The 23247-nt window shown below is 36.5% G+C and overlaps 1 protein-coding gene across 3 annotated transcripts in view; it reads left to right on the top strand.

Annotated features, from left to right (window-relative positions):
• RSPO2 (R-spondin 2) overlaps positions 1 to 17816 on the top strand; it is a 112262-nt gene extending 94446 nt beyond the window's left edge. For 2 of the 3 annotated variants that reach the window (XM_080579025.1, XM_080579023.1), the window contains exon 6: positions 15158 to 17816. In XM_080579025.1, the coding sequence (XP_080435151.1) occupies positions 15158 to 15267 (110 nt within the window). In that variant the 3' untranslated portion in view covers positions 15268 to 17816. Of the gene's footprint in view, positions 1 to 4548; positions 4600 to 15157 lie in introns of all 3 variants that reach the window. The other variant, XM_080579027.1, reaches the window with a different exon arrangement.
• Positions 17817 to 23247: the final 5431 nt, after the last annotated feature.

The following is a 23247-nucleotide window of genomic DNA, read 5'->3' as shown; positions in this document are numbered from 1 at the left end:
TTTTCGGTATTACAAAATATTCAAATGACTGAGGTATTTTCCTTTAAAAGTCAAGTATGTATGAATGAAACTTTGACTTTGGAAATAACTAATATACTCAAAGAACTTGTGGTGTTGGTGCTAAATCTTAATGTTCATTTTAAAACTTAATTTTCTGTGTGGCATGCTTATTGTATAGGTGGCAGGATTGCTGTGTTTAGTTAACTACATATATATAACTACTAAGTGCATTCTGAAGGTTCATCATAGAGATATGAGAGTTAATCTGTTTTGTGATTCTTAACTTTCTAATACACCAAAAACTTTTTTGAAGAGAAAATTTACACATCATAGGAACTAAGTTACTACTAATCATCCACTAACAAACAAAAATGTGTACATATGAGAAATAAAATTAACAGAGAGTATTATTCTACCTAGGATGTTTCTATAGTTCTGTTAGAGGAAAACTACAATACTGACAATTTCTAACTAATATTTCATATAATTGTGGAAAATTTAATTCTCTGTGTAGACAGGCAAATGCATACTTCTGTTACAAACATTTCTTTTTGACTGGATATTAGTACTTTATCTTTACCATTCAATTCTGGTCCAGGGATATTGCTATTATCTAAAGTTTATTTACACACAAAAAAAAATAACAACAGCAGAAATCACATCAAAGCCAAATGTGTGTACAGCACTTTAAGGAGAATAAAGGATAGTGTTAAGGAGTCAGTTATCACTTGGCTACACAGAAGGAAACTGGCAAGATGTTAAGCACAATTAGAAGGAGAATAAATTCCAACAGAATTTTGAAAAGAATTTCCTGAAGTCAGCAAAGGAGAATTTTAAAATGTTGTCTCCAGTCTTATTTAAAGAGAAGGAAAGTGGCATAAATGGTGGATTAATTGTCTCAGTAAATAAAATAAACAGTTGAGTGGATGTTTGTAACTAATTTAATAAGTATGTCACACCCTAAAATGATCCAGTTGTCACCCATTATTAATCTTATAGGACAGTTTACATCAACACATGGAACAAATTGTGATGAAGACACTGGCCAAGAAATGAGTATTTGCTAACATGATGAAATAATTAACATTCAGTAGAGCTCAACTATACTTCAATGTGCGAAGCTGATAATCACTTAACTGAGCTTGATTCAAATAAATACTTCCTTCCAGCATTTGAAACAGTGTCAGCCCAGGCTGAGTATGCAGTCAAAGTATGCACTCAGATGTCTGCTTTTAGATCCATACATTGCAGTCTGGGGGCTTATCACAACTGTGTCCCAAGTCAGAAATGTAAAAGTTGTTGCCTGAAAAACAGCTACTAATTTGAAGTTAGTCAAGAGTTTTAAAGAGTTAAGGTTTCTTTCATCATCTCTTGATATTCTGCAAAAAATGTACAGAAAGGAATGTACCATTCCTGGGAGAATTACTATTTGGCACGAATCAGAAATGTGCCAGGGAAGCTGCTGGTATTTCAGGACAACGTTCAAACCTGTACTACTTGTGTCTGGCCACCAGTTTAGCAAGGACTGTGGTTTGTCCTGCTGTACCAGCTGTAGTGTTCAGGATGGGCTCTCTATTACTGGTGGAAATACCTCTGGCCCACAAAGAACTGTTAGCATCAGGGATTTGTTTTCTAAGCTTAAAATGAATTGATCTCAAACAATTTCAGTTATGCAATATTTTTAACCTAACACTGTCACACAATAACGAAGCCAATGAAGCATCTGTCAGAAGCGCACCCAAAGTATCCATGAGAGAGTGATGACGTGGAACAGGAATAGCATATACATTGATATTTTCATATGGTTAATTAAACCCATAGACTCATTCTGTACATACTAAGGTTTTATTGGTATTAGAATAAAGAATTTCTTTTTGGAAGAAAAATAACTGATAATTACTTCTCTCTGTGCTTCTAATCAACAGCCTTTGATGTACATCTGTTTTTTAAGTACATCTGTAACTTCCAGTCAGGAAAAGCCTTTTATGGCAAGTGGCCCTTAAGCTACATGCTGTGTTTATTTCATATATTCGTTTTCCGTTTTGTCTTAACAAAGCATCCACACTTTTTTTTTTTTTTTTTCAGCTTTATCAGTGAATATATATTTTAAATATTTTATGCAGGAAAAAAAACCTTCAGTATTCATTTTAGTTTAGAATGACTTTAAACTTATGGTGGAAATATAGTTCTGTCTTTCTTGCAGATGTAAATCAGAATATGAAGATAACCTAATTTGTCCACTCCATATGTATTATTAGACACCACGTTATACTGCTTCTTATCATCTGATGCCAAGGCTGAATCCAGCTGCTGTGTATATGAGGAGGGAAGACAGCCCCCTGTGGTGCTGAGAGCATCTGCAGCAACAGGCTGTCAACAGAGGTGCTGCAGACCATTCATTCCCCTAACAAATCCATGTCTGTAACTTCTGGGTAGGAAAATAAGGTATTTCAGTGTTTTTCTTAAAATCAGTACTATATATATAAATATATACACACTATATATATATATACACTATATATATATAGTACTGATATATATATATAAATGTTTTAAATACAACATGTTTAAATAGTGATGCACTTAGGGTTGAAATTCATGCTCGTTATTCAGTCTAAGTATGTGAAACAGCTTTTGTGGATAAGTTTGTTGTCGAGGTGTAACTTCAGTTTAGGAAAGTCTTTTTCAATGTAAACTTCATTCAGATTTGCATGTTTGCTATGTATCTGAAGGCAGTGCTGCCCTGCTCCGGGTGTTCACAGCTACACAGCTGTGCCGGGGAAGGAACAGGATCACTCCCATTCAGTCCTGCACGGGGTCATCCGGGTGGCCTTAAGGACCCAGGTAGATAGCTTGAGTGGTCCTGCAGGCCCTGTTTTCTGCTTATGTGGATTAGCAGTTGATAATACAGTCTCTTCTGCACACAAAGCTGTGAGAGCAGTGATTGCCAGGTGCTGGGCACTGAGGCATTGCTGGGGCAAATGTCCTCAGCTGCTCCAGTTGTATCCAGAAAGGGGCATTCCTCCTAACCTCAGCAATACTCATTTCATTCTGGAAATGCAATCTGTTCAGGTTTCATGGCTCTTTCTAGACATAGGTTTTTATGGTGAAGGTGCATAGCAATTCTAGGTTCTATGGCACTTCCCTGTCAAATCACATTTTATTGTCTATTTTTTGCAGCTTCTGGTGTAAAAGTTGGTAGAGGCTCTAAGAGGCTTACAGTCAAGTCCAGCCCAATGTGGTTTGTTTTCTTTTTATTGTACAACTGGCAGATAAGTTTATCCATGCAGAATTCATTTCAAGATAAAGTTTCTTCATGTGACGAATGATACTGTACATTCATATGTGGAAAGGTTCTGCAAAATCAGTTGATCTCCTTTTAGATTAATATTTGCATCTGTAGAAATGAAGCAAACAAAAGCATCACAGAAGTCACAGGCAGGAATAGCTACTGTACTTGAAATGGATATGTTTAAACTTGGGACTTTTATAGATCTATAAAGTTTTCTTATCTTTACCACAGTAAAATTAAACCACATGCTGGCTGGATGTCAAGGAGAAAGTTATGATGGCCTTAATATGGTACTATACAGCATTGCTGTTTGTTTCAGTCAATCCTATTTAAAAATTAAAATAAAAATTCTGTTTATAATAGTAAACAATACTCTAGCATAATAATTTCTTTGCTTTGTAAAGTGGTCCCATTCAAATACAATTAATTTTCATGTAGTTAAATGTAATGTTATACCGGAAGATCAAAGAAGTATTGACCTATGAATGCATACCTGCAGGATGAGGAATTGCATATATATTAAAAAAAAAAATGTTTCTTAGAAGAAATATTGAGTCTACTACAATGTTGTGAGAAAACAAACAAAAAAGGAACAAGCATGCATTTCTTGGCTCTGTAATGATGTAATATGAAAAAGCACAGTAAAAGTGATTAGTTTTAGCCTATATATGAGCAGAACTGAAACATCTGATCAGAGAAACATTATTTATAAAAGTTACTGAAAAACTGAACCAGAGATGAGTCACAAACTTTTTTTTTTTTTTTTTGAGGGCTACAAAATAACCTTAATGTTATAAACACAAAAACACACGTGTTTAACTTCTCAAAAAAGATGATGATCTACAGCGCATAAAGAGAAAAAGTCTGATCTTGAAAGGTATAATGAGAAGTAATAGCTGGATATTAAAATTTAAGTTAGGAATTGGGTGCATATTTCTAACAGTGGAATGATTAACTGCTGGAAAAATTACCAGAGGAAGTGGTGGATCCTTTGTTTCCTTCAGATCTATACCGGATGCCTTTCTCCAACAAGTTATTAACGTCAACAGGATAAGAGAGCAATATATGATAGCTCATGTTTATGTAAGAAATCTCACTAGACTTTCTCTTGAACCCGCTTCTCACCTGCAATCAGCGCATCTTCTTTATTTTTAAGGAATAAACCATGTTTTTAATTTTAATTTAGGAATGAGCATTCTTAAAGAGAGATGCAATGTCTAATTTTCTTATCTAGGTATTTATTATTTCCTCTACAGACTTTGTAAAGATATACAGGTTTGAGACAGTCTTGATGTAGTGAACTTCAGGTAAGAACTGCTTCTGTTAACCTCAAGGCAAACAAGATACTCGAAGTTGCTAAATCTAGTAATAAGCCTAGAGTAATTTGGTTATTGGCTTGTGGTTTGTTTCTAAGATTGTGACAATGGCTTGATGTACTTGTGCACAAACAAAAGTTTTAGCAAGATACAGTGCCATATTGGATACTATACCTATTTATTTTCTGTCAATGGCTGTGCAGTATTAATTTTAACATCTGTGAAAAAGTGATGTGTGACTATTGGGAAATAAATAGGATTTAGGCAGAAAAGTGCCCTTTTACAAGCTTCAGATAGTGAATAACCCTTCTGTAGCTATATGATGTAGAAGTAACTGGTTGCAACATGAATACACCTAGCATGCTTACGAGTGTTAGCAGGCTCCATGTGTGCAGTAAGTCCAAGAGCCCTCATAGGCTGTCATGGAAAAGTGCTAATGTTCAAGCAGGAGGCTCCATGCCCATGGAATTAGGTCTTTAAGCTCCCTTCCAACCCAAACCATTCTGTGATTCTAAGCTGGCAAGAGAGCTACTGAAGTACATTTAGGGATAAAGCCATATACATCAGAACATCTCTTAAATCCAGATTGCCCATGGCTCAAAGATAGTGACTATGTCAATAGCAGTTAATTAAATGTGCTGGGGGCTGCTTTGTCACCAGCATCAACAGAAAAGGATCCACATCTGCATTGCTCTGCTTAGAGCTCCCCAGCCAGGGACATGCCTACAGGAGCATGGCCTTGGCCTGTGCTGTTTCCTGAGACATCTCCTGAAGGGGCAGGGGAGGATGCTGGCTGCCCAGCCAAAACACAGCAGACAGTTGAGGTACAGCGTTTGGGGATATTCTCTGATACTGTTTGATGATGACCTGGCCCCTACACGTGGGAAGGATGGGGAACAAGCTGCTGTGAGGGAGGTGAAAGCAGGAAGAAGGGTAACTCCCCCTTTTCAGTGGCTGCCTGAATTTATGGTAGATTAAATGATTACAGAGTTACAGCTTCAGAAGAATTATCTGTGTCTGCCTTGATAAATAGCTGCAGAGAAGTCTTTCCCCTATTGCTTCTGGGGGGGTTTGAATCCTTGAAAGGTCAGTAACTGGATATGCAATAACCTTGGGAAACTTTCAGCAACTTACTCTCCCAGGTGGAAAGGCAGTAAATCCCACGGGACCCCTTGACAGACTTACAGTGAATGCTGTGGAGAAGTCTGTGGCCACAGTGTGCAGGTAAAGGGAGGTCCTGAAAGCTAAATTTAGATCATTGGGTACAGAGAGTGTGTTACACTGCACCAGCACAGGGGGAGTACTGGAAAAGATAAGCTCATACAGAAGTCTTCTGCAACTAGAAAACTGAGACAGTGACCCCATCATGACCATAGTACCGATAGTGAAAACTATAAAGGATAGAGTGAAGTTCTGGTTGCAGATTTAGTGAAGAAAACAGGTGAAAGTATTTCCTCTTCCTGCACCAGAAAAATGTCTGAGGAGAAGGGGAAAGTGTACACATTGCACACTGGTATAGCTAAGGATAAACAGAGACCAACCTGACCAAAGTCAGGAAAGCAGCATTAATATCTTCTGTTTCAGCCCCTTCTCAAGTATAAACCAAATGAGCATATGTGAGCAACTCAGGTTTAGCAGCTGATCTAGTACACCGCTCTTTGATGAGCAGACCTAGGTAATGATTTTACATCATAGGATTAGGAATAATATATTAAAAATCAATAGGTTTTCAGTTGCTATTCATCAGGGTCGTCCTGTTTGACAGTAGTTTATTCAGTAGTCAGGTGTGCAGTGTAGCCTCTCTTCTTACTGAGTCTTGGAAAGATTGTCTGTGCATTACTTAAAGAGAAGCAGAATAGACAGTTGAAACTATTATCTGAGCTGTAGTTGTGAAACAAAATTGTTTTTTGTATTCGGTTCTAGGTCAGAATCCTTAACGGGAAATAAAAAGATAAACCCTTCAGAACTAAATAGTATTTTATAGAACAAAAATCTCTAGATAAATAACTAAATAATAAAATCAGCTTTCCAGTGTAGTCTCTCTCTGTAAGAGACCTTTGATGGAACTTTTAGTACAATGGATGGAACATTCCTTGATGCAATTTCTAATATGAAATTAAACCTTGCAGGTGCCACAAATAAATGTTATATCAAGAAAAAATATTTTATATTCACTATAAAAAGAGATTAAAAAAAATGAATTGAAGTGGGCAGAAAAGGGGGGGAAAAATAAGAATATTTTGAAATACCAACGAAAGAGTTTTAAGTCAGATCAGAGTTCAATCAAACATATAGAAGTTCAAAGCCAGTTAGAGTTTTCAGTTCTAACTGTTGCCTATATATATAAAGCATATTTACATATGTATGCAAATTATTGACTGGGCATAATTTTTTTTATATTATTTTGAAATTTACTTTATATTGAATTGTGAAAGGAAGAAATAAAAAAACTAACCAGCCTTCCATTGGAAGTATTTTGCTTGGCTGTGCTTGCAAAGCATCTGATCTGACATGGTGCTGACTGAGATAAGGATGGTGAGTAACCTCTTTGCCACCAATGTCCAGAACTTTCGAATTCTGAGCTAAATCCACTTTAGATTAGCATTTTGGCTGCATTGGAGACTGACATATTTTCACATAACTGTGGCTAAAAGGAGTACGATACCCAATGTCTGAACATCTATAGTACTCAGTTAAGCTTAGGTCTTCTATCAGAGTTTTCTGTGAGTTTCCATGTAACCTAGAGTTTGCTAGTTTTCCTCTTCCCACAATGTGCTTCTTTTTGCTTTATTTTCTGAGTGTGTATGTGTGAAGTCCTATTTTTTATGTTCTATCAGTTTTATTTTTCTAGGCAGAGTAAATGGGTATAATTCTGCAAAGAAAAATGAATATTCTTTGATGGAAGTGGAAACCATTTTTCATTTAATATCTCACTGCCATCTACTGTGCATGTTGTAAAACTGCACTGTGGAGAAAGCTGTGTTTCAGCAATGTAAGACTACTCAGTCAATTTGCTCTGAAGTTGAGGAAAACTCCTCTGAACTCTTAGTAGACTGTGACATATAAATTCCATTCTTTGTGTAGGAATTTCTCAATTAGATGACAATGTCTGGTGATACTCAATATTGTCTAGAAGAAAAGAACATCAGATTTTAGTTTTGCTTAAGTAGTTTTCATTCAGGCCAGATGAAAAGTAGATACGTACTTTTCGGAGGAAAAGAGTACCTCATTTTGCTTATTCTTGCCCTAAATAATAAAAGCTTTCGCTTCTTAGTGGATATGTTGAAATAAAAAGAGCTAGTGAGATTGAGATACAGAAATTTGGGATACAGATTTTTAATTAATTAATTAATTTATTTATTTATTTTTTAAATCAAGAAATTATGTGCTTCTTTTAAATTATCCTTCATCTCTGTCTGGCAACGTACAAACACCAGTTATATGCAGTGTTGTGTGTAGGATGGGATATAATCATTTACCCTAAATTGTGAAATGATTAAGTTGAAAATAAGATGTCAGAATTCTGACTGCCAGGAACTGAATAAGATATCACACAAGTTAGCTCTGCATTACCAATGTTTTCTTACTAATTTATGTAGAAATTACAAAGTCTATTCAAGGCAGAAATTTCCCTGGTTTTCACCAGGAAAGCTCAGGTTGAACAGAGAAGAATGTGCAAAAATCATCTAACTGTGCTTTTTACATAAGGGAACTCGTTTTCATAGTCTATTATTGTAATAGCTTTATTAATGTCAATAGACTACAAATATGTATAATTTATATAATTATTAGTATTGTATGAAAAAGTAAAAAATAAGACCATTAAGTTTGCAAAATCAAGCACTTCAAAGCTGAAGAAATGCCTTCATTTCCTCCTTCTTCATATCAGTTATGTTACAGTATAATTAGATTTTTTTTTCTTCTATTTTTACTCAGTAATTGTTCTGAGGCCTAATTTGCTCAACATTATTCAACCATTAGAACATTAAATAATTCATGACTTTTCTAAGGTGTTCATTGTTCTCATATTTCAGTGCTTTGCAAATATTAACCCATGTTTATAAAATCTGATATTTTGGGATTAGAAATGGTGGCATGGGCTGATTATGTACTTTATATGATCATAACGTCCTTTCTGTTGTCTTCTGAGGCAAATGTGTTTATGTAAGACTTCAAACAACAACAGAAATTCAACCAGGAGAATGAGGCACTGGTTTCTGACACTTGTCCGCTTCTGTCCCATCTCCTCAACCAATTTGGCTTTTTTTTTTTTCCAGTGCCACCATCCAAGTCCCAATCTCTTTCATTCCCTGCACAAAATGGCTATTTTGGCTGACCTCCCCCTAGTCATATTCTTTCCGTAGAACACACTGAGCATAGACAATTTAAGCCTAAATTTGATAATGTTAAAAAATAACTGCAGAATAAATTCTTATTACGAAAGCTGTCATTAACTCCGTAACAGGTGATAAGGGTAGTGATGCCCATGATGTAAGGTTTGCTATGCTACTAAAGTTCATTGTGTTGTCTTCCTGTGGACCACTTGTCAGAGTAGGTTTGTAAATCATGCTTTAGCCACACTTTAAGCTTGAGTTAGTAGCAGTGGGGATTTTCTTTTCTCTTTTACTGAATGTATAAGATTTCTTAACAATTTGTGTATTTCTCTGGCACTTTCAGTATCAGATATTTTTCATCCAACTGAAAGTACCAGGGAATGATTTTCTATTGGAGAATAATTTCTGGACTGAATCCTTTGTTTGCTTGTTTGTTTTGTTTGTTTGTATGTTTGTTGTTTGTTTGTTGACTCGAGTGCTATAACGTTTCTAGCTCACCCTGCAGAGGGGATGCTGCCACACTCAGGATCTTAATTGGAACTACATCTGTAAGAGAATGTTTTACAAGTATGCAACATTTGGCTCCTAAAAGGCCAAACAAAATGTAAGAAAAGATCAAAATGTGCATTTAATGAGGTATGCTATTATCCCAGGACACCACTGTGCCTTTACAGTGCAGTGCAAATTCTGCATATGAAAATACTAGAAGGGACATTTTCAAGTCCCATCATTCTGTAGTCATCAATGGAAAAGGAAAATGTTTTAAACAAAGAAGGGAGTATTAGGCATTTTTATCTCTCCGAAATAAAATAATTTTTATGTGTGAACACTGAAAATTTGTGAGGGAATTACACTGTGAAGTAAAGATGCAGATTTTTTTTTCTTTTCTTTTGTTAAATGTTTTAGATTGAAATCCTTACTGCCCTCATGTGGATGAAAACACATTTCATTTTCTCTGTCTGCTGAAGCTAGAAGTGGACATGTTTCATTAGAAGAGCTGTACGTACAACAGTAACACCGCAAATGAAGGACAATTTGGCCACAGAACTGATGCTGATGTCTGAGCCAAGGGCCTCAAGCAGTATGGCTGGGAGTCTGTAAATATATCTGCTTCATTTTAATTCTGGAGAGTCAGGTGGGCCCTGAGTGTTAAGAATCTGCCCCCCAAATTCTGCCTGGAGAAAGCCACTTTTGCAGCTGACAGAAGTTAATGAAGCTCCTTCTGAACCAACTAATGTGTATCCTGAATTGACCAGGAGGGTCAATCCAGAAGGAACATGCAGTATTTCCAAATCCCTTTGAGCTCAGGGTAGGAGACAAGCCAGGGAACTGAGCACGAATCTCTAATTAGCAACATGCATCTGCTTTAGGAGCAATGATAATAAAGTGGTACAATAGCAACAACATAAAAAGAAAAAATGTCCTTCACATATTGACAAAGTTACTCACAGCTATTACTCTATGCTGTATAGACAATTGCTGTGTATATTAGCATAAATACTTTTTTTTTCTTTTTTTTTTCTTCCCCCCAGGAATTGATGTTGGAATTACAATATTACCTAGATGTTGTTATACCTTTGCCTGTATATTATTATACCATTAGAAACCGTGTTACATTATTATCTAACAATAATGTTTCATTGCACAGCATATTAGTTGACCATACACCAACCATAAACAAGTAGTCCAAAAAAAAGTTTAATGAATAACACTGTAAAAATACAGATGATTGTGATAATATACTTTGTAGAAAAAAAAAAATAAAAATTATCCCTTAGTCATTTACAAAGCAAACAACAAAGCCAAATTGTATAACATTGAAATAAAGGATTTTATTGACTATCTTTGCCAGTCTTGCTTCTGTGCAGAACTGTGAGATACAGAGTGATAGATAAGCTTTTTAAGGATTTTATTTGCTAAATAACTGAACATCAAATCTAACTATATTTCTGCTCTTTCTTAGGCCATACACATCTTTCAGTGTCTACACATGACTATACAAAGTATTAAACATATTTCTCTAAATTATGTTCTGAGCTGACGCAGATAATAAAAATCAAGGCACTCTTTTTTTTTTTTTAGGGAGTTTGAGATAAAAAATGCTTTTCAAGGAAAAGTTGGTTAGCTTGTTAGCGTGCAAGGGAAAAGCCAGTTGAAATAGAAACAGGAATACAGTAAGCTGAACAGCCCGTGTTCAGATATCCTGCTCTTTGACTGAATTATTTGTATTTGCTCCCACTGCTGTTCACACCAAGGTCTTTCAAGGATATGTTGTCTGCAGCAATAAAATAAAGATTGAAAATCAGATCTGATGTGGAGGCCTATAACTTGGAAAGGGGAAACAAAGCCTGTGGCTATCTGCCAGCTGACAGGCGGGCGAGTTATCACTGGAGACGATGCGATGTCGCTTAAAGAGCATTGCTGGCTGCAGATGCCAGGTGCTGCACTCAACGATCTGCTCCCTGGGGCTCTGTTTCTGATAAGAAGGGTTTTATAGGCTATGTGGACCGGGATTATTATCTCAGATATTGTCACTCTGTGTCCTGTACAGTAATGCTGTAACCTGCTATTGATGGGAGAGAGCTGGAGCCAGGCTGGAAGGAAACGCTGAGCTGAGTAACAGGCTGTGGCAGAGCCTGATGTGAGGCCCCAGTGCCTCCCAGGACCTGTGGAGGGGGACTGTGGGGTTTTTCCCTTTCTAGCAACCCTATTTTTACACAATCTGGGCTGTATAGGTTTCAGCAGTTATTACAAATAGCTTCGTCACTCTTACTCAAAGGGGTGGCTTGCTTTTCTGGCCCATAGTGGAGGCTTTTGCAGAGCAAGGCTAGTCTGGCTTTCTTATCCACCCTGCTCCCTCTGAGGGCTGGCAATCCGCACAGTGGAGGTAAAACCTGTCCTTACGTTCCCCCCCCTCTTTATCTTCAGACAACTTGCCCCAAGCCAGGATTTTACTTGTGTGTGCAGTGGTAAATTCTGGAATAAAATAAACCACTGCTAATATCCACTCCTTTTCAACATTGAATGGGCTGCCCAGGGAAGTGGTGGTCTCCATCCCTGGAGAAAATGTGTGGATGTGACACTAAGGGGCATGGATTAGTGATGGGACTTGCTACGTAATGCTGGACTAGATGATCTTGGAGGTCTTTTCCAACCTAGATGATTCTGTGTTTCTATGATAACAGCCTAAGCAAACCTAAGAACAGCAGAGCCCCAACGGAGAGAGGGCCTTGGAAGCAGGGCTTTTGCTCTCAGGATCAGGGAGCATGGCCAGACATGGAGGAGGCCACCCAAGTATCACTGTAGACAAGGTCCACCACCCTGAAACGTCTCCTGGAGTGGAGGGAGCTGCTGCCATGCTTGCTGCTGGTACCCAGGGAAGGTCTCCTCTGATGGCCATCCTCACCCTGTGGTCCTGCTGTTGGGGAACCTGGAGAGTCTGGTTCTCAGATCTTCTCTGGGGATCTGCTTTCTGTATTGTGTTCTTCAAAAGAAGCCTGTAGCAAGACATTCAGAAGTTACTTCTGTTGACTGTGCTTTTGCTGACAGAATCAGGACTGTAATTGAAGTCTGAATTTAATAAAAGTTCTCATGCACTGGGACCTCAGCAACATACATTGAACTCTCTAGTCTTTATAGTCACTGCTTTTCTGCTAATCTCTAATCTCCGTTGTATCCTGTTAGCAATACGGGAGCTGATGTTTAGCCAAGGAAAACTGTTCATATTCAGTTTTCTGGTTAAAGTGACAGTTGCCATTTGGGACTGTGTTAGCATTGCCAGTCATCTGGATATTGCTTGTGTAGTTTAGCATTGTCCTGAAAATAATAAAACTTATTATGTGCAACACAGCACTTGAAATTTAATGAGCAAACAAAGGTCTCAATAACATGAGAGCAAGTTATGAGGCATGTGGGGCTCCGTGGTACTGCCTTTCCACAGGTTTCTACTGCAAGACATGTAAAAGAAGATGTGTTGCCTTCTCCATGCAGGCAGCCAGATGGCTGCCGCAGAGCATCAGCTAGCAATATGATTTGACACTTACAAGAGCTATTTTGTAAGGCTTAAACATACACACCAAGCAGGCCGTGTGTCATTTTACCTGTGCATGTCAGACTTTTCAGAGGAAAAATAATAGAACCTGTTACTACCTGAAACTTGCAGTAAGCTCTTACTTTAGTTTTCAGGAGGACATTGTAGAGAAAATTAGATGTGGCACTGACTGGAAATTATATTTCTTTTTACTGAGTGTTCTGTATAGTGCAAAACTTCACAATGTGAGATCACTGTGCAAACTGTGCAGCAAAACTGTTCTGGTGGTCTTCTGACTAACAGAATTGTCACTTGTTTCAGTTTGGTTTTTCCCTCATCTGCTACTTCCTTAATAATATTTAAAAGACTCAGGTGAAAAAAAAAAAAAAGTATATTTAAAATGCAATACAGAATGCAATGTTCAACTATATATTCAACCCAGTCCTGATGCCTTGCAATATACCGACTAATAGAATGACAAAATTGTGATATGGAAATTTGTGTAATCAAAACCATCTTGTTGTAATGCCCCTTTGTGTCTTTTACTTCTCTCTGACCTCATTAGGTGTGCCTAGTCATTAGATACAGTGTTACTAAAGAGTTTTAACTTAAAAGCGGCTTTGATTAATGATTGGTTGGACTGAAGTTTTACTTTGTAGGATTAACTAGATTTAAAAATGGCAAAATGCCATAGTAGTATTAATGCCAGACTTTAACGAGAAGCAGAAGTAAACTCCAAGGACCCTTGCGATTTTAATATGGGCTAAACTCATGTTCTCATTACCTTAATGTCCTGTCCTGTTTTAAAAGCCAGTATTGTAATAATTCTTAAAGAATAGTAGCATAGGCAGCAGATTAGCAGATTACAAATATGTAATCTTAAATATATATACCTATGTGTTTAATGAATCATAATTTTTTATGATTTTAGAATCAGATTCATTCAGCCTTGTTATCAAATAGAGAAAGAATGTTTCATACTGGTTTGGGCCTTTATTCTTTTAGTTAAAAAACAATGTGGAAGTAAGTCAAAGTCATACTAGCAAACATTTCTCCCAGTTAATACTGTGCTGTCATTGTAGTTAAAAAGAAAGAAATCTTCACATTTTTGTGTTATCAGCTATTTGAAATTTCTGTTTTCTTACATTAATTTACTTTTCTTGAAAGTTTAGGGTTGACACCTCTAGAGATTAATGTCATTTTTTCTCCATTGATCACATATTTCAGTCTATCATACTGCCAAGAAAACACAGATCACTCTCACTCAAGACAAAATTCAGTCATCTCCTTAAATCCTACTAAAGTTTATAGAATTTAAACATACATACAAAAGTTAACACAATGCTGAATTAAGATTTTTCTGTCTAAATTTTTTTTTTCAGTCCATGGGATCTTTGCTAAATTAGTCAAAGGGCATTGATTTATTATTAGAGGTGAACAGCAAAAAAATCTTTCTCATTTCAGGAACTCTGAGAATCCCTGAGAATCTCTGAGAATTCTTCCTGTATTGATCCCGATTTCATGATTTTGGTTATTTTTCAGTGAACTTCCAGTAACAGAAAGTGCGTAACGAATTTTGTGTTTCAGTGCAATAATGTGCTGTGAGAATTAGGCAGTGTGTGCTAATCACCAATAATAGCAGTTCTTTACAGAGGCGGCATTCTTTCTGCCAAAGCATGTAGGGCTACATCGAGCCAAATAGTTGGGCTGCAATGCCTAATTTCTCATGTAAATCAGGGATATATTGGACTTGACTTAAATAGGATTACTCACTCAAGCAAATTTACGCAAGGGTCTAAGGCACGTATCCAGCTTTTAGTGAGTTAGAGTCTATGTACTTGTTTGGCTCTGGGCCCGAGGCACTTGCATAATATTGCTTGCATGAATTATCCCATTAAACCGAGACCCACATAAACATTATTACTCATACCAGCAAAACTGTGCATGTGGACAAGTGCTGACAGTTGGGGATCCTGCTTCCTCTTGTACTGTATTGAAAAGTTCTGTTTTCACTGATGATCAAAGCTTATTAACCGAGCATTACATCTGCAGTCTCCATCAGTAATTTCTGTGCCACTGAGTTCTTTGACTACATTCTAATATTGCCTTGTATTCTTTACTTAATTGACTCATAGATATTTTATTTATTTATTTATTTATTTATTTATTTATTTATATTTTTTAGGAAGAAGGGCAACAAAAACAAAGGAGAAAAAAAAGAAGAAAAAGAATTTGATGGAGAGGGCTCAGAAGCAGCACAGCATCTTTTTAGCTACAGATAAAACAAGCCAGTAAAGACTTGATTTTTTTTTTTAATATATTTTTGCGAAGTGCAGAAAAGCTGCTATATGCTCCTGCCCATGGATGCACTACGATTCAGCTGCTTTAACAGTATTGGTGGCAAATAACTTGTGAAAAGAAGCCCACAAGCTTGTTTGTTTTATTTATATATTTTTTTATTTTATTTTTTCGTCTTATTTTTGACCTGAAGACTTCAAGGTCAGGAACGCACTGAGTTGAATCAGTGGAAGTGGTGCTGAAGTGTGTCAAAGATTTTGTACTGAGTGCTTGGTCAACATGTTGACACTGAATGGAAGCAGGAAAGAGACCTATGTATCACCATTAGGCGGACTTGTGCATATTTAAATAAAAAAAGGAAGTCTTGGAGGTGTAGGTACTATTGCATTTATGGCCTTTTTTCCCTATATTTGTACATTTCAAGATTAAATGGGTATGACTTACCTACTTAGTGTTAATGTGCATTGTTCTCAGCACCTGCTACATTGAAACAGTTGTATAATAAAACCGCTTTAAAACAATATACCACAGGAATTATTGCTTAGAGTTATGGATACGCAACAGACCCTACGTGTACATATTATGCTGTCTACATATAAATGAACATATTTACTGTACATCTATGCATTTTTATGTATAACACTTTATACAGGTTTAAAGTTATGTCCTGTTGGTTCTAGTAATATACTTTAAAATAACCCAGTAAATGTTTACTTTTTACTATGTTTAAGTATCTTTTCGTATTTCTCAATAGTTCCAAAGTGGATTTTTTTTCTCATTTGTAAAGCACATTCATATGGCTAAACTACCTTGTACTGACCCTCACAGTGGATGGTGGAGTGTCAGCTCTGAAGTATATTTATCAGACTAGTAAAACAAAAATCTTTTCTGCTATTCTGTACTCCTATCTCATCCCCAGTGTGTTTTGTCTAAGAAAAATAAGGGTAACTTTTTAAAGATGAGGCATAATGATGATAGATGTTTTGAGTATCAGGAAAGAAATTTTTTCAGAAGTTCTTGGTATCTAAGATTGTACGTGTAGTTTTTCAAATATGATGCACAATGATTTATTTCTGTTAGTCCTGATCCAGTCAGATACAGCAATTGAACACCTGAGTACAGAGAATCAAAAGAAAAACACTGTAAGATCAGTCATTCAAAAGTATATCAAGCACCAGTCAATATCCCAGAATTGCCAGTTACTTGTAGGTTTAGCAAATTTAATCTGCATCTGGGTTGGGGATGGGGGGGCAGGGGGATGTCTTTGTTAAAATGGCTCAGGATGTCTAATTTGGTAATCCTGCATTATTAGCTTGTATTTGAGGAGATCTTTGAATATCTGCTTGGAAAAGCCCACACTAAAGTTGCTGTCACTTATGCTGTCAGTTAGAGAATTTATTCTACTTCTAGGACTAAACCTTGCACCGCTACCTACACAAACCAAGGTGTGGTGTTAAAATTATTTATATTTAAGTTGTGACGGGTCTGTCTAACATGTTTATCCTAACAAAAAGATCATTCCTTTCAACTAAAATATAGGAATCTGTTGTTTCCATCCCCCACTCCTGTACTCACTTCTGAGCTAGGATAATACTGAATGTACTGGATGCGCTGCTCGTATTGGCTCCACCAAGAGCCATTGCTCCATAGTGTCAGCTGTGGCAGTTAGCAAGCTACTGAGGGAGTCCATCTCTCCCAGGCATGGGTATTTGGCCTTATTAACATAAAAAGAAATGATTGTCTGGAGCCCATCCCTCCCAAGGACTGACATCTGGCTCAGTTAATGTTAGAATAATTCTCCTCACATCTTTTGTTGGTTTGAAACAGTAAGTAAGTGGGTCCTCTGCAACTGCTTGCCAGAAAAGGGGGAGCAGAGGGGAAGGTGCTATCTGAATGCTCTCTCACTGTGATCAAGTCCATAAAGCTTCTGTCTGACCTGGCTTAAATTGTACTTGCGTTACTGCACACATGGAGTCCCAGTGTTCTCCAACAAAGAAAAAGGTGAAAGAGACCACAGAGCCCTACAAATCTTTCTTTGAGATATACTTTAGAAAAATCCCACAAATCTTATTTTTAGTTTTATGGGTTGTATGTTTATTAATAAATAAAGGAAATAAAGCACCTATAAGCACAAATATATTCATACTTAGCTAGGACACATATTGCTAAAAATGTGCAGAATTTAGACACATACAAACATTCCATTAAACTGCTCGTGGACTTCCACTTAACCATGAGGTTTTCACCTTTCATTTAGAATATGCTCATATTTACCTAGAACATAATAATGTTAAGGACAGTAAGATTGTTCTGATCCTGGGCTGCTATTTTGGACTTTAAATGCTCACTTTAAAATAAAAAAGATAATAATAACAATAATAGAAAAGGACAATAAGAATTTTAGCTGCTTTTTTGCTTACTGGTTATCAAATTTGGCTGTAAGTGCAGAGAATACCTTCGTACCATCCTTCTAATAGTGGTTACAAATACTGTATTAGGCATGTCATGGAAAGAATGCTACAAAATACAATAAAATGTTGTCACAAGCTTCTGACTAAAATAGTTCTGGTCCTTTTTAATTCAAGGAGTGTATTCCTTCGGAATAGCATGCAAACAGAAGAATTGGAGAAGGTGTGTGGATGCAGATTTTCTCACACTGGAGTGGAAAATATTGAGATTTTCCAAACAGATATGGTTTTGTTGATATTTACAACATGTTTGAAAAGGATACGGGCACTATACATTAGAAACACATTGGTTTCTTTTTTCCTAGTCATCTTCATATTTGTTTTTTCCTTGAGAGTATAGGCACAGGAAACTCATCTCTAAGTAGCAAGTGCCCTCATGTGTAGTTTCTTCTTTGACCTAGACATCTATTTTTATCTTGCTTTTGCAGAGTAGATTCTATAAAAGCACTCGTAGTATTTGGGATGTCATAAAATCATACTTCTCTTGAAATTGGCAAGGACCTAGATAGACCATCTGGTCCCAGGCCCCAGTTGAAAGAGGGCTAACCTCAAAGTTAAATCAGATATGTCTGAGGTGGAGGATTTCACAACATTTTAGTCCCTGTTGCAGTGTTTGACCACCTTCACTGGGAAGTTTTCTCCTTTTGTCCAATAAGAATTTTGTCATTGTGATTTCTGTCTGTTATTATTCATCCTGAACTCAGTCTCCTCTCTAAACCCTTCAGGCAGCTGAAGACTGCAGCTAGATTTCCCTCTAGCATGTTCTTCAGGCTAAATAACCACATATTACATTTTTTCCTTTTCAGAACTGTCACTACCTTTTGAATCCAGTTGTTTCTTTAAATACCGGAAGGATTTGGAGCCATGGAGCTTCTGTCTTCACATTGTTTGTATGCCTCTACTTTAAACATTAACTATTGGAAATTTGTTTAAAACTAGGAAAGATTCAAATTAGCAGGATAAAGAACTTCCCATGCTATATTCATTTGTTAACAAAAAAATGTTTCATTGAGATGATGTCCAAAGAATTCCTTTTCCAAAACGTACATTCTTTTATTCAGTTTTCTCAGAAGAGAGAATTAATAGCCTCACGCTCCTTTTAGGACTTCTGTATCCTCAGTATGCCCTGCATTCTCCTAACCTTCTAGTAAAAACACAGGTGAACATTTAAAGCAATTATTTTGTGGCTGGCTGGTCTTTAATGCATCTCAGCTGTTCTTGCTAGTGATAAATTATTACTACATTTTTCTTTCCTTATTGCTGGGTAAAAAAAGAAAAAAATAAAAAACAAAAAAATTTGTGCTCCACATTATGGCAATGCAAACCTTCCATATTACAAATGTCAGTATTAGGAAATTGTTCTCTGACACTATATACTATATATACTATACTATATATATATGTACTATATATATATAAAGATGCCCACGAAAGAAAATTGAGTATCTATAGAACATATGAGATATGTCTTCCCTTAGCAATATGAGTTTATAGTGCAGAACAAAAATAAATGTTAGATTTTCATTTGAGTCAGCTAAAAACAAAACAAAAATACATGAAACATCATGTTAACTTTGTTTCTTTTTTTGATTAAAATAAAAAAAATATATTAAATCTTAATTGACAGGTTCTAAATTGAGAAGACTTTTGCAAGCAGACTAAGACCAAAATTAATGTTTCAACTTTCTTATGTTTGTGAAATAGCATATAGAATAAAAATAACTGGATACTACCTGCAAAAGTGCCATGATTTTTTAAAAACGTGGGTGATGCTACTGGTTACTGATGCTACCACTCAGCAGATGGTAAGAGCCTTTTGAATTCAAAATGCACATCTCTTTCCCTTCACCAACAAAATGTACTTGTCTCTTGACACTACTAGTTCACTTCCACTTCTGATGGTGTAAGCCAGCATGAATTCCAGTAAAGTTTAGACTGATGTTATTTTGGACTGACACCAACAAGAACAAAACGTACCCTTCTCACAATGTAACCCACAAACCACTATAAGCTTTCTGTTTAGTTCTTCACTGAAAGCTCTACACCGAGCCTGGCATTGTTTCTTTCAAGAGAAGCCTCTGTCCAGGAGTGAAGAAACAATATTAAATTTAGGAAGTATTAGGGCAACCTGACCTACAGGATACCTTTAGTCCATTGTGTAACTTTTCAAGGCTTCAACAGATTTTATTATTATTATTATTATTATTTTATTTTTAGGCAAGCTAGCACTGTTTATGTCTAATAAAGTCCAGCGAATTTCTGAACTCCAGGGAAGTTGGAACCTTACCTAAACTGGCTGGTAATATCTCTGTGGTTATGCCTCTGGAGAAATTGCTGCCCAGACTCCTTGTTTTAAAGTTATGTCTTCAGTGACACACATGCAATCTTGTTGATCTAATTGAAAAATACCAATGAAACTAACTAAAAGTTTATAAACCACAAATGAATAAACACTGAAAATGAGGCTGATTTGTTTCTCCCCAGTCACTTCTCAAAACGGAAATTCAGTTCAAGAGAAAAAAGTGATTGCCCAGACAGTGTCAGTTGGAGAATATGTCTTGGCTTGCAAATATGTCTTAGCTCTTTCCTATCAGACTTTGGGGGTGGGGGGTGGGGGGTGGGGAGGTTGGGAAAGATAAGATTTTTTGTTTTTCCTCTGAAGTCCTCTTTTTATCAGAAATTTTGGTGACAGGCCATGTGTTCTTTCTCTTTCTGAGCAGACTTGGAGGTATTGGTTGTCATTTACAGAAGCTAAGTTCCGTAACTGCAGGGGGGGCTTCTGATCTTTGCTCCAGAATCATTTCAGTCTTTTATTGAACTTCTGTATATACACAAAAAATCTCAGGGACATGGAGTACAGCCACAGGATTTCTGTCTTCCAGTTTGGTGCTCTCCTTTTAGCCTTGTATTCTTTGTTACCCTCTGGCCTGTCTTTAGAAGGAGGAATGAACTGTGTTTCTACCAGAAATGCTTTATAGCTTGCTTATTCTGTCAGGTAGGGCATGAGGATTCAAACTGTGAGGCTGATCCTAATAATTTTATTAGGATATTTTATAATCAGATGTTTTCTTTCTAGAGAGTTAGAGAAATTCATGGACTACAGGTCCTTAAACAGATGAGAGGACAAGGTAAGTATGTATTCTCTAACATCCTTTATCTAAAACAGGAATAGGTGAGTATATACACCCCCCAATCTAATGAACATCCTTCAACTAATGATTGCAGATGCTGAGGGAGTTCAAGAGGAGTGGACTGCAGATAATGGCAAAGGCTCATGTGCTCTCATTACACAGTATCTACCAGTTCTCCTACTGGAGACAGAATATTGAACTATTCTTTTGACCCATTAGAGTCTGTTTTTATTTTTATTTTATTATTATTTTTTAATTTTTACGTATATGTAGAAATATATAGTGTTTGTTGCTCTACTAAGTTTAGATAAGATTTTTTTTTCCCATTATCATGCATGCATTGTGAATTCATAAATTCAAATCAGTTCAATCCCAGTTCAATGGGATTGTCCAAAATCAATGTATTTTTTTCTATTATTTTGGAACAGTTGATAAAGATGGTGACTTTGCTAGAAAATGGTACAAGGTTCTACCACTTAAAGGTACATTTGACTTTGGACTAAGATCTTGAAGATTTTTCCAGCTTATGACAAAGTGCTAATTCACAGAACCCTAGGCAACAGTAAGAATGAATGTGAAAGAAAAATTTTTCATCCGAATTTTTATGCAGTTATGATGATGATGATGCATGAATGCCAAATGATAGCATCTAGAAAGTCTTTACTGGGGTGACCAAAATTTTATTTTCTCTGATCATAAATGAGCTGCATTTCTGCAATACTGACCAGTTGAATGGGGCAATCATTCTTCATTCTTATTCTCATTTTGTTATTGCTTTTCATCTCTGCAAACAGTACAGTACGAGAATTTTTATTTTTATTGTTATTTTTGCCTACTCTTTCTTCCCCTTCTCTCCTGTCCCCAGTGCTCCCTTTACTCTGCTTCAAGGAAATCCCATGAGCTCTAACCTGCAGATGCTTTGTAACATGTGGCAGACTTGCAGATGTTTTGGAGCATATTTCCTAGTTACACAGCCAGCCACTATGAAGAAAATCCAGAAGTTATTTCAGAGAGAGAAATTAGGTAGTGCATGTATTTTGAAGAAATATATTAATTCTTATAATTTATCTGGTAAGCTTCAATTTTGAAGTGTGATATAAAAAGAAAGGGCAGACGTGTGATCTGAGAAGCCTCTAAATTTTTTTCTTAGAAAAGTGAGATCTTTAACCATAGTGACTGTCAAGAATATCAGTGTGTTTTTAAACAGAACCCTAACATTATTGTCCTGAATATACAGAGGAGCTGGAGAACTCAGCTGTACAACCGAGCATTCTGTCACAAATAACCTTGTCACAAAACCAAATTACTATTTCCCTATTAAAATGTCAAATTAACAGGTATAAGTATAGATTCAGACTGAGGATTCTTGGCAAATACAGTGAAGACGTATGATGTATTTCAGCCTGGGCTATAGCATCACCAAGGCTTTGTTCAAGATCAGTTTTAAAACTCAACATATATTTCTTAAAATTTAGAGTAGGACTTGAAACTAAGACTGATTTTGATTGCTAAGCAGATTTTTTTTTTCCCCTGTGGAATATAGCAGGATATACAACGCAATTCCTGATGTGTGTTTTCCTCCATCTGACTTTGTCTCAAAAACAGCAAGCTATTCTTCCTTTCCACATCAAGTGGGAGTGTCTTTCTTCAACCTGCTTTCACCTTCCTAACTTTTCCAGCAGGAAAACTGTGCATAGGCTGTAGCCCATTTTGAATGCTACATTTGTCAAACGGAAGTCGCTTTCCTTTTCTGTAGAAACTTTTGTACCTCCCCAGCCCTCCAGAAATAGTTTAAAGGTTTTGAGAGCAGATCATGCTCCACAATACTGCAGCAGTTTTGACATTGATTGACAGCAACAAGGTCTGTATACACTGTATTGTGTGTATTTTCTGCCTTCCTGGGAACTGGGCAAGGGTGGGTTGGTTAGGTACGCTGAAATGAGCGAGATTCAGAATTTGACTGTAGTGGTGTTAATTGTAATGAATTTCTTTGTCACTGATGAGTTATGCATAACACTAAGCACACATATCCTCTGCTTTGTTAGTTACATGCTATTCTAGTTCTCTCACTGTAATACAGAAGTCCTTTTATGCTAATTCTTGCGATCCATTGTTTGTAAAATTTGGTTCCACAGAGCATTCAGAGAGGAAAAGAGTTGCACAGAAAGTTTTTTTTGATGAAAGATCTCACACAGGACCTGCTTCAAACACGACACACACACGTTTTCCACATGGCATCAACTATGCAAAGTGCACCTGGGTCAGTGAATCACAATTTAAAAACTCTCAGAAGTATACAATTGTTTTTGTAGGAAATGAAAAATACATGTCCACGTGAGACTTAATAGCAAATCTACCTAAATATATATAAAATCACA

This window comes from Anser brachyrhynchus (assembly GCF_964034855.1).
Source record: "Anser brachyrhynchus genome assembly, chromosome: 2".
In the NCBI taxonomy this organism is placed as follows: domain Eukaryota; kingdom Metazoa; phylum Chordata; class Aves; order Anseriformes; family Anatidae; genus Anser; species Anser brachyrhynchus.
This window is presented reverse-complemented; position numbering and strand designations above follow the sequence as displayed.